The 12,213-nt window shown below is 42.5% G+C and overlaps 1 protein-coding gene across 1 annotated transcript; it reads right to left on the bottom strand.

The window, feature by feature from the left end:
* Nucleotides 1-1,108: 1,108 nt before the first annotated feature.
* LOC121580797 (T-cell acute lymphocytic leukemia protein 1) lies at nucleotides 1,109-9,390 on the bottom strand. Its single transcript, XM_041895837.2, has 4 exons — nucleotides 9,275-9,390; nucleotides 7,006-7,542; nucleotides 5,990-6,078; nucleotides 1,109-3,280 (listed from the first exon to the last, which is right to left on the bottom strand). Exons 2-4 carry the CDS (start codon nucleotides 7,479-7,481, stop codon nucleotides 2,787-2,789), a joined length of 1,059 nt encoding a protein of 352 aa, XP_041751771.2. The 5' UTR covers nucleotides 7,482-7,542; nucleotides 9,275-9,390; the 3' UTR covers nucleotides 1,109-2,786.
* Nucleotides 9,391-12,213: the final 2,823 nt, after the last annotated feature.

The following is a 12,213-nucleotide window of genomic DNA, read 5'->3' as shown; positions in this document are numbered from 1 at the left end:
CAGTCACAGAGCTAGTTATGGAGGTCACAGTCCAGTCACAGAGCTAGCTATGGCGTTCACAGTCCAGTCACAGAGCTAGTTATGTAGGTCACAGTCCAGTCACAGAGCTAGCTATGGAGGTCACAGTCTAGTCACAGAGTTAGCTATGGAAGTCACAGTCCAGTCATAGAGCTAGTTATGGAGGTCACAGTCAGTCACAGAGTTAGTTATGAGATCACAGTCCAGTCACAGAGCTAGTTATGGAGGTCACAGTCCAGTCACAGAGCTAGTTATGGAGGTCACAGTCCAGTCATAGAGCTAGTTATGGAGGTCACAGTCTAGTCAAAGAGTTAGTTATGGAGGTCACAGTCCAGTCATAGAGTTAGTTATGGAGGTCACAGTCCAGACATAGCCGACTGCGGAATACTGGAGAGGTCCTAAAACACCAGGGTGTCTCCGCTTTCCTAGAAACAATGCACTTTGGTTTTGTGATGTGTGCAAGTGGAGCTGATATCACAATAATTCATACAGAAACAGAAACATATTTTTACTGCAATATTATCATTAAGTAAAATGGTTGATGTAGCGTTTATGCATTATTACTGTGTTTGTACATTATTACTGTGTTTGTGGTTTACTTTTTGGTTTTGTGTCGCATCATCAATGAATAACTCTCCATGTTGGTTGTGATTGTTTGGTAATGCTGCAGACAGACTGCGAGTGTGGAGGGTCTAAAAACTGTGAACCACTTTCACAATGGCAGGATATCCTGAAGGTCACTGAGCCATGATGACCTTTGCAGGAAGTTGTCACTCCAGTGGGAGTGTTTTACATCCCTTGTGGGGGGTTATGGATTTACTTCACATTGTCTAGGCAGTAGGATGTGTTACAGGGAGTGATTGGTCCATTTTAGATTGTCAGCTTTAAAATGTAAGAACAAATTGTTTTCAAATATTGTTAACACATTGGTTCCATAGTCTTAATTCTATATGGGTAATGATTCCTGAGAAATAAGTAAATAAAGAAAAATGCATAACAGAAATTTACAAATCTGTGTTATAAAAATGTTTGAAAAAATAGTCTGCCATAGACATGGTTTATAACATACATAAGGAGTATTTTGTTGCCTTTTCATGTGTTCATTTTATTCAGCATTTTATATAAAAGCCATTGCATATAGTCATAGATATATCTATCATACAACAAACATGCTTTTTTACTAAAAAGAACATACAATGCCCCTTTGCTTTCCTGTAGTTCATAAAATAGTAACCAAAGGTACCAAGATAGGCTACTAAATGTCTGCTGAAAAAGCAGTGATCAAATAACCAAACAACAGAGATGTACGCCTCACTGTTTACTGACATAAAACTGCTGGTGTCGTTGCTAATCCCAACAGAGAAAATGAGGGCATATTTAGGAGGTGATATACTTAGTGTACCATACCAAATCACAAGTGCATTACAATGAAAAAAAACATTGAAATAGAAATGTATAATATACAAAATTATTGGGTGAGTCATCATATGATTTCATTGGACATCAGTTACGGAAATACTATTTGTACCTCTTGACAGGAGAAATTGTAATTTCTTAACCTCTGGTAGATGTAGTTGCTTGTTACCTCGCCACACATAAGTCCATCATCTACATGCTATGGCAATGTGTCTCAGAAATCAGATTGTACTTGATGTGTGTGTGTGTGTGTGTGTGTTTGTGTGTGTGTGTGTGTGTTTGTGTGTGCACACGGTTCACAGTCAGTTGCCATGTTACTCTGGGGTGTTTTACTCAATGCTAATCAGTTATGTATGACCAAAAATATAAATAAGGTACCACATTTATATCATTCTACATGTTTGTCATTCATTTTCTAGAGAACATGTTGTTTGGCTACTGTTGATTTAATGTGTTCAGGAGCACTGAGCAGAATCTTAAAAAAAAAAACCTGCCTGAAAACCCTGTCTAAAATATATCAAACTGCCTAATCACATCACTTGACATGAACCACTGTAGAACATATTTTGGTAGGTAATGATATATGTGCATGTTTGATAATGTGTTGTGAGTGCGACCTTACTTAAGATAACACATTTTCAAGCAAATAATTGTTGTTAATACTTGTTTAAGTGTGTATTATGTTGTGAAGATTTGACGTCAAGTCATTGCTATCAGTGAAACAGCTATGCTGTTGTCGTGTTGTTGTCGTAAACTTGACCATTCAGAAGAGTTAGAATGCCCTCATTGACAACTGGCGAAGTTGGATCTTAACCCAAGGTGAGAACATGACAGCATTGCCATTTCCTGATGTAACCTCCATTGCGTCGCCTCGTGTACCATGGCATCAGTGACTTCTATGATGATGACATAGGATGTATACTTCTCATGACATGATAGTGTAACAGAAGCACACTGTATTTGAACATTCATAACTCCGGAAATATGAGGTGTTCCTCAACCCAGGTCGTAGACAGCATTAAAAGCATGCAGAATTTACAAGTCTTTCGTTTTGTCAACCAACTGACCAAATAAGGACCATACCAAGCAAGCTGCCATTGGCTTCAGTATGGGCTGATTAGCATCCTGATGAAGTGAAATTCTGTCCTCAGCATGCTTCCAGAACCTAAAGCACCGCTCTTTAGATGAAGCTCAGAGATGCTAGGGCCCTTGTCATCCCTCTTTCGGGGACATAAGTCAATCCATTTCGATTTTCCTGCGGTCCACCATCAACACCGTCACCATCAACTCCATCATCGTCAACTCCGTCACCACCATCGTCATGACTGTCACCACCACTATTATCATCACCGTCATCGCTGGCTGCAACTGTCTTGTGGACGCACGTTGCGTCGCAGTTCCCTACCGCGCGGGGCGGGCACAGTCCTCTGGGCTGGGGGCGAGTCCCTGTCCTCTGTGAAGCTCTCGGGACTGCCGTCCCCATCTGGCAGACTCCCACAGCTGGACCCGGGCGACAACGTGCCCTGGAGGAATGGGTCGTCCTCCGTGGCCAGTCCCACCACGTCCTGACAGGGCCCCTGGGGTCCACCCTCATGGCCCCCCACCAGAAGCCCCGTCTCGTCGCTTGCGGCCACTGTGCCCCCTCCGTCCTGGTCATCCAGCAGGTTGGACAGGAAGCTGATGTACTTCATGGCCAGACGCAGGATCTCGTTCTTGCTCAGCTTCTTGTCAGGCGGGTGGGTGGGGATGAGCTTCCGGAGCTCTGAGAACGCCCCGTTGACGTTCTGCTGCCGCCAGCGCTCCCGGCTGTTGGTGAAGATCCGCCGTACAATCTTTGGCTGGCCAGCTGGCGGAGGACAGGAGGAGGAGAGGAGGATGGGAGGAGGAGGGGAGAGGAGGAGGAGAGGGGGAGGAGGAGAGGAGAAGGGGAGAGGAGTAACGGTAGAGATACGGGATGTAGGAAGGGAGATGCACAAATGAAGAGTAAGACTCAGTCAGTCCAAATGTTTTATTATGTCAATTTCATTGTTAAAGTCAGGCTTCCTCATTCTCTTAACTCCTCTACAGAATTGAAGTGGTCACTTCAGATGTAAGCCTTCCTGTTCACAAAGTAAATTAAAAACGATAAGTGATGAGAATGTGTTAAAGGTGGTAAAGTAGTCGAGTGTGACACAAAATGAGAATAGAGGCATGAAAGAAGCCAGCGTAGTGATGAGGGACTGCGTTGTGCATTTATGAAGACAGCTGTGGTGTTGTGGTTAAGGAGCTGATTATGTATCATAAAGCAACCAGATATTACGCAGTGAGCTGTCATACTTATTTAGACAATTGCACTTTTACAATCTGAATACATGTATTTGTCAATGCTCTGCCATATGTAACGAGGTTTCAGACTTTGGCACACCAACTACAGTGTTGGATTGGCGAGCACAATGTTGCTGGTTGGACTCTATTCTTGGCTTTGCTACATTGATGTCAGAAGTGGGATAGGAGATGCAGTCTGGCAAGTGGAGGAGCTGGGGCTGGTGGGGAGGGTCACTACGCCACAGTATGTGGGAAAGTATTTAAGCATCTGGTGATAGGTGATACGAGTCCATAAATGTATGTCACAGGAGGTTGCTGACTGGAGAACAGCTCTTAATAATGGCCGGAACGGCGCAAATGGAATGGCATCAAACACTTGGAAACCATGTGTTTGATGTATTTGATACCATTCCACCTATTCCGCTCCAGTCATTAACACAAGCCCGTTCTCCCCAATTAAGGTGCCACCAACCTCCTGTGATGTATGTTATCCATTATCATATACACTATATATACAAAAGTATATACCCCTTCAAATGAGTGGATTTGGCTATTTCAGCCACACCCGTTGCTGACAGGTGTGTAAAATCAAGCACACAGCCATTTAATCTCCATTGACAAACATTGGCAGTAGAATGGCCTTACTGAAGAGCTCAGTGAGTGTCAACGTGGCACCGTCAAAGGAGGCCACCTTCCCAACAAGTCAGTTCGTCAAATTTTTGCCCTGCTAGAGCTGCCCCAGTCAACTGTAAGTGCTGTTATTGTGAAGTGGAAACGTCTAGGAGCAACAACGGCTCAGCCGCGAAGTGGTAGGCCACACAAGCTCACAGAACGGGACCGCAGAGTGCTGAAGTGCTGAAATCGTCTGTCCTCTGTTGCAACACTCACTATTGAGTTCCAAACTGCCTCTGGAAGCAATGTCAGCACAATAACTGTTCGTCGGGAGCTTCATGAAATGGGTTTCCATGGCCGAGCAGCCGCACACAAGCCTAAGCTCACCATGCGCAATGCCAAGCGTCGGCTGGAGTGGTGTAAAGCTTGCCGCCATTGGACTCTGGAGCAGTGGAAAAGCATTCTCTGGAGTGATGAATCACGCTTCACCATCTGGCAGTCCGACGGACGAATCTGGGTTTGGCAGATGCCAGGGGAATGCTACCTCCCCCAATGCATAATGTCAACTGTAATGTTTTGTGGAGGATAAATAATGGTCTGGGGCTGTTTTTCGTGGTTCGGGCTAGGCCCCTTAGTTCCAGTGAAGGGAAATCTTAACGCTACAGCATACAATGACATTCTAGACAATTCTGTGCTTCCAACTTCGTGGCAACAGTTTGGGGAAGGCCCTTTCCTTTTTCAGCATGACAATGTCCCTGTGCATAAAGTGAGGTCCATACAGAAATGGTTTGTCGAGATTGGTGTGGAAGAACTTGACTGGCCTGCACAGAGCCCTGACCTCAACCCCATCGAACACCTTTGGGATGAATTAGAACGCTGACTGCGAGCCAGGCCTAATCACCCAACATCAGTGCCCGACCTCACTAATGCTCTTGTGGCTGAATGGAAGCAAGTCCCCGCAGCAACGTTCCAACATCTAGTGGAAAGCCTTCCCAGAAGAGTGGAGGCTGTTGTAGCAGCAAAGGGGGGACCAACTCCATATTAATGCCTATGATTTTGAAATTAGATGTTCGACAAACAGGTGTCCACATACTTTTGGTCATGTAGTGTATTTTCCAAAGTAGTTTTTAATATATTGGTACATAAAGCCGATGCACAATACCTGCGGCTTACGTCAGAAACTGTGGAATGCATTTGAGAAATGTAATATCCCGTTGGTGCATAACAAGCTCCTGGAACATACCCGGCCTCCCTTATCCTCCAGTTTACTATGCAGCAAAGCCTTGGCATGGCAGCAGCTAACTCCCTCCACCCTCCCTTTATGCTACGCCTGCATTTGACTGTGAGTGGGAGATAGAGAAAATGAGATGCAGTATATTATGTTTCTCTAAGAAGCTAAAACCATAGACATCACATGTATATTCAACTATTTCAGAAGATTAGGTTTAGGAGTTCTCTATAAGTTGGTGGTCAGTAGCCTATTGTATTAAATACCTGCCCATGTTACAGCCATGCCAGGGGATAAATGGAATGGGATGACGTTGGGATGAGGAGAGGATTGAGGAGAAGACTGTAAGCAGAAGGTGGACACAGCAGAGGTGCGTTTTACCATACTTATAAAGATCTAAAATGCGCCTACCCTCGTCGAGCTCAACCTCGTAAGGCGCAGGACGGTGCTTTACCCTGTTGCTGGGGTACATGCAGTACTGTTCCGACTCCCCTCCAAGACTAGTGACAGGGAAAATATATGAGGCACAGCTACACACATGACCATACACACATACTATTTACACACAGGCACATATAGGCTATAACAGCTCACCAATTAGAAGTATGAAGCAATAACAAAATATTTCATGAAAGTGATAGCCTAATTATAGCCTTTATAACAGGGTTGCCCAACCCTGTTCCTGGAGAGATTTTCGCTCCAACCCAGGTGTTACTAACCTGATTTATCTTATCAACCTGCTAATTATTAGAATCAGGTGTGCTAGATTAGGGTTGGAGCAAAAACCTACAGGACGGTAGCTCTCCAGGAACAGTGTTGGGCAGTCCTGCTCTATAATATATGCCATTTAGCAGAGGATTTTATCCAAAGCGACTTAAAGTCATGCATGCATACATTTTAAGGATGGGTGGTCCTGGAAATCGAACCCACTATCCTGGCGTAGCAAGCGCCATGCTCTAGCAACTGAGCTACAGAGGACCACAGATGGTCTCTGTGTCCATACTTACAACTCACAACCAAAACACATAAAGTATGTGTGAGTATAGGCACAAGTAGTCTGCTAAATGGCATATTATTATTATTATTATTAGACTAACCTGAAATCCTCCACATTCAAATTAATCAAGGAAAAGACTGCAATTAATCAACACAGGTAGCCTAGAGGTAAAGGCACTGACAGATACCCCTGTGAAGGTAGATTAAGCCAATATTCTAGATAACAAGCTACTACATGAGTTGATGTATGCCTATCAGTAGACCTAATAGGCAACATATAAGTATTCTACCTTAAAAATAAATGAAGATGAATAACGTATGGGCTATAATATAGACTATATGCTTTAGGAGGAAATACAACTTTCAGTAAAACATAACATTTGTTTCAAATGCTTAAAGGCTAGGCTATTTTATGTTTTATTATATTTTACCTGTTGATTGCGGCGAGAGGTTGCGCCAAGTTGTAGAGCATCGCTCGCGCCGGGAGAGGGAACGCGTTTGGGCTCAGCTGAACCATTCGAGCGTCGTTCAGCGCGTCTCGGTGCGGCAGCGGCAATGGCACGGGTGGTCTGCGAAGCTCCGTGATGGGTACTGTGTGACTGTCCGTTCTCTGCTGTCCCGCCTTTATATCGTCTCTCCTCGAGAGATCGATTACTGGTACTTCCCTTTTCAGGTCAAAAGCGTCGTAAGCGGTTTCCTTGGCAACACCGTTGAGGATGATGGTCCGGTTGCGCGGGTCCCGCAGAGGCGCGTCATCTGTCTTAACCCCCTCCCCAGGGAAGTTCCCCTTCTTCGAGTCCTCCAGGTCTTTGCATCCATTCTCCCTGATGATGGAATCCTGCTTCAGTGGGCTGCACGATTTGGCACCGGGACTTACAGGACAAAGCTCCGGCTTCATTTTTTCCATAATTTCATCACGTTGCAGTTATATCCTGCCTTTCCATAAATCAGCTGTCGAAAACACCACACTATGGGGCAGAAAAACGTTTCGTAAAAAGACACATGCCATAGCCTAAACATTTTTTGGGGGGGGATTCTTCCGGTCAGATTCAGATTCTAGACTTTTCCCCATCATTTCATCACTTGGAGGGTCGTGTGTATACGGGTATAAAGCCCCACATTTTAAAGTGAGAATGTGTTGATTTCGTATAGCCTAGAAATTAGCAAGAAAATAACCCCTAAAATGCAGGCATCTGCACATCAAATTTTAACATGTTTTCGATTCAGAACGGGTGGTGCATGTCAAATCAAATCAAATCCAATTGTATTGGTCACATACACATATTTAGCAGATGTTATTGCGGGTGTAACGAAATGCTTGTGTTCCTAGCTCCAACAGTGCAGTAGAAAAATAGCCTCATCAATGTCCCATATAGTCATCACCAACACGTTGCCATGTTATTTTGTAGGCTATGGTCGAGTTACTTATTTTCCACATTTTGGATTAGCCAGTAAATAAGTCCTAGAAGGCTCAGCGAAGGGTTTGCTATTATGAAAAAATTGGCTAGTTCTACTTCTTGAAATTAATTCACCAAATACCTATGGACATGTTTGAGTGTACCACATTTAAAAATATTCAAAGAAGAAGAAATACATTAAATGCGAATAACGAATAGGCCTACAAAGAATATGAATAGCACAAGGTGCCTACATTATGAGAGGTCAGTCAAAAACAGTATTGAATTAACTGCTTTTGATGGTCAATCGTTTGTGTTGTTCATCGAAGTCCTTTCCCCCTCAAACAACTGGGGTTTTACACGTGTATTATTCTCATGTCAACAACAACCTGACCTAGGCCTATGGAGCAAGCATTCAATGTGGCATTTGAAATGGCAATTGGTGTTGATGTTTTTTTTTTAACATGACCTTTTATTCAAATCCTCTAACGTTTTTTGTTGTTGTTGCAAGGTAGGCCACTAGAATTGTGAGCATAAACGTTCAATAGCCGATTTGTTCTTGAAATTATTCATTTTTATAGGCCTATTTAATTTGATCATGTGAATTCATTTATTTTTAACAAGAGAGTAAGTGAATATGATTCTTAATTGGTAACGTATTTAACTGATAAAAAAAACGAATCAAAAGGCCTTTACAACGACTCTATAATGGGTTTTATTTCTCTATAATGATTTTTTTTAAATTCTCCCATGGTTTAAGCAATAGCCTAAGATCCAATAGACAGTCACTTCGATTATAAATTGCATCAGACATTTGGAACAAAGGTTGACATAACCGAGCTTTTGTTCGAATTTTGGATTCATTTTTTCGTTCCCTTTCTTGTTCTATAGGCCTAGATGATGTAATATTGGAGTGTGTAGGCTGCCATAACTCAAAACAACGAAGAAATCACAAGGCAATCATTTTTATCTGTAGGCTAATAATACAACCTATCATTGTCAATGAAACAATGACAATAAATATTCCTATCCATACAGTCATTAAAATAGGCACAAAAAAAACAGTTTTAACCAATAGCCACATCATTATTTAGGCCTAGGCTAATGAACCTATAATTGTGTGTTTTATTTTTTTAATCGAGAAAAATAATAGGCCCTATTACGTTCCTAATGGATTCCAAAGTGTCCAAGGAACGAACAATAACGAAAAAGCACTTCAAACACACTCCTAATTGTAATTCAAAATAATTCGCGTGCAAAGCAGGCATGGAAAATGAAATATAGATGAATTCTATATGCTCACCGTTCCCGACGTGATGTTGATGTTAGTGTGAAAGTGGAGCCATTTTGTGAGAGGGTCATCCATGTCTGAGTTTTTTTTGTTGTGCGGGTGAAGTGCAGTGTGGAACTGGAAGTGAGGTTTGAGTTATTCCTCATTGCGTAAAGCGCGCCCGCTCAGTTTGTGGAGCGGAACAAGAGCGCAATGTGGTCAGGCGAGATAAGCGCACGGTAGCGGCCTCTTCGTTCCCGATAAGCCCCTAAACCCATTATTTATTAAATGAGTCATTATTATTTGACTGTCGTAGGCTATATAGGCTTGTGGAGGGCAAAGCATAAAAATATATGGATGCAACTCCAGTAACTACAACTATGCGAGGAATAGGCTAAAGGTTAATCGAGGTGGTTACATTTTTCTGATACAATTTTTCCCCCCTGGAAAACAAACAAACATAAGGCTTAATGGCCAATCAACATTAGGCTAAATAACCCTATAACTTATAGTATAAGCCTGATAATAATAGCCATATAATAATAATAGCCATATAATCATAATGATTAACATATCATAATGATAATCATTATAGTAATATACATTTCAGTTGAATGTAGGTCTAATCTCTATTCTATTCTATTCTATTCTATTCTATTCTATTCGTTAATAAACAACAACACTTTGCTAAATTATTGTATATGTTGAATGTACAAATTGATCCAATATCAAAGGACTTCTGATAGGCCTACTGGAAGGAATTGTTTACTGTCATTGTTTTATGTAGCCTATGTATGGGGTGGCCAGGCCTGGGATTCATGGCAAATTTAGCGGGGGTCCCCCGGGGGCGACATGGGTGAGAGAGATAAACCCATATCAGCCCCATTCGGCGGATTAGTGAATGGAGAAATCAGCAGTGAAGCGCCATCACTGGAGGACATATAGGGGGTTTCTCGTTTAGATAAAAGTCTGGCCTAGGTCCTCTATCCTCTGTCCTCTCTCCTCCGTGACCCGGAAGTGGTCAGTGGTCGAGGAGTGTGTAAATTAATTAGTAGGCAAACGGAAGGCAGCCCTCCCCTCTTCGATAGCCTCCTTTTGTTATGATTTAACTGGATAAGAACCCAAATGCAGACAAGTACACCAAGCCAGAGAAGTTTTAACAGGTTTATTTACAATGTTCAAAGTCCAGGTTTCCAAATATATGGGAAGAGCAAGTCCAGGTACAGGGAGGGTAACAGATCCAGATCAGGGCAGGTGTGGTACCGTAATGTCCTAGTGTCCGTGGTGAGTCCAAAAGAGAGGTCCGGTAATGGAGAGCAGGATGGTGGTGGCAGGAGTGAAGCGGAGGCAGGAGTCAGGTTCCAAATATATGGTCGTCTTGACTATGATCTGACGATGAGTGGTAAGTTTGACCGGGTCTTAAAGGCTGAGGTGATATGGTGAATGAGCTGCAGCTGGAACCCTGACTCCCGCACACCAGACTTCACTCCTGCAATCAAGGACAGACAGAGGGGAGGGAGAGAGCAGAGAGAGCTACCTATCAGCAGTAGGCCTAACACCTTTTGGCAAGGAAGCACGAGTCTATACTACTGTGGAAGAGTTTTTATACTGTGTAGTGTTAGGGCAAAAACCAAAATGTGCACCCCTTGAGGTCCCGAGGACCGAGTTTGGGAAACGCTGGCTTAAGGGTTTCCTTAGAATAGGCTACATGGTCAGGTATTTTTCAGTTTTTCAGCCTAGTTTGTCCGATCATCTGAGGTAAAGTCGACTGTCACGACCGACATATCACGTGCTTTTAGGTCACTGGTCACGACAAGCATCCTACATCCTGGTGAAGCAGACTGAGAATACTGTGGCTACAAAAAGAGAAAAACAAACAGCCTATTTCCCAACTAATTTCATTAAAGTAAATAAAGTGATTGCAGAATGGGACACTGCCACACACCAAAAAAATTATAACATATGAAGGCTAAGTGTTGAATAACTTTAGATAAATGTTTTCTCCCACATTGGTAGTAGACCTGCTATGAATGAGCTTTTTCAACAAAGTTTGCAATTTGATTCGCTTCAGGTAGCTTAGTGGTTAAGAGCGTAGTGCCAGTAACCGAAAGGTCGCTGGTTCTAATCCCCAACGTGCCCTTGAGCAAGGCACTTAACCGTAATTGCTCCTGTAAGTCGCTCTGGATAAGAGCGTCTGCTAAATGACAAAAAAAATAAAATAATAATAAAATGTTATGACAAGGTAGGCTTTGTGGTGGGGAAAGGTAGACTAGTGGGTTGCACATAAACTGTGTAGTTACCTAATATTAGGCCCTAATGTGCATATAGTGAGTGCAAGGCAACTGGTATTTCATAATAAACAGAGTTCATTATCACCTTTGACACAATAGGCTGTTTATTGTGAAACACACAATAATCATTATACAGTCTTTATTTACAGAGCCTTCAGAAAGTATTCACACCCCTTAACTTTTTCCACATTTTGTTGTGTTACAGCCTACATTTTAAATGGGTTATATTGAGATTTGGTGTCACTGGCCTACACACAATACCCCATAATACAAAATTAAAAGCTGAAATGTCTTGAGTCAATAAGTATTCAACCCTTTTGTTATGGCAAGCCTAAATAAGTTTAGGAGTAAAAATGTGCTTAACAAGTCGCATAATAAGTTGCATGTACTCACTCTGTGTGCAATAATAGCGTTAACATGATTTTTGAATGACTACCTCATCTCTGTACCCCACACATACAATTATCTGTTAGGTCCCTCAGTCAAGCAATTCATTTCAAACACAAATTCAACCACAAAGACCAGGGAGGTTTTCAAATGCCTCACAAAGAGGGGCACTTATTGGTAGATGGGTAAAAAAAAAAGCTGACATTGAATATTCCTTTGAGCATGGTGAAGTTATTAATTTAACTTTGGATGGTGTATCAATACACCCAGTCACTACAAAGATACAGGCGTCCT

The sequence above is a fragment of the Coregonus clupeaformis genome, chromosome 14 (assembly GCF_020615455.1).
Source record: "Coregonus clupeaformis isolate EN_2021a chromosome 14, ASM2061545v1, whole genome shotgun sequence".
Taxonomy (NCBI): domain Eukaryota; kingdom Metazoa; phylum Chordata; class Actinopteri; order Salmoniformes; family Salmonidae; genus Coregonus; species Coregonus clupeaformis.
Note: the sequence above shows the minus strand (reverse complement) of the source record. Positions and strands in the feature narration are given on the sequence as shown.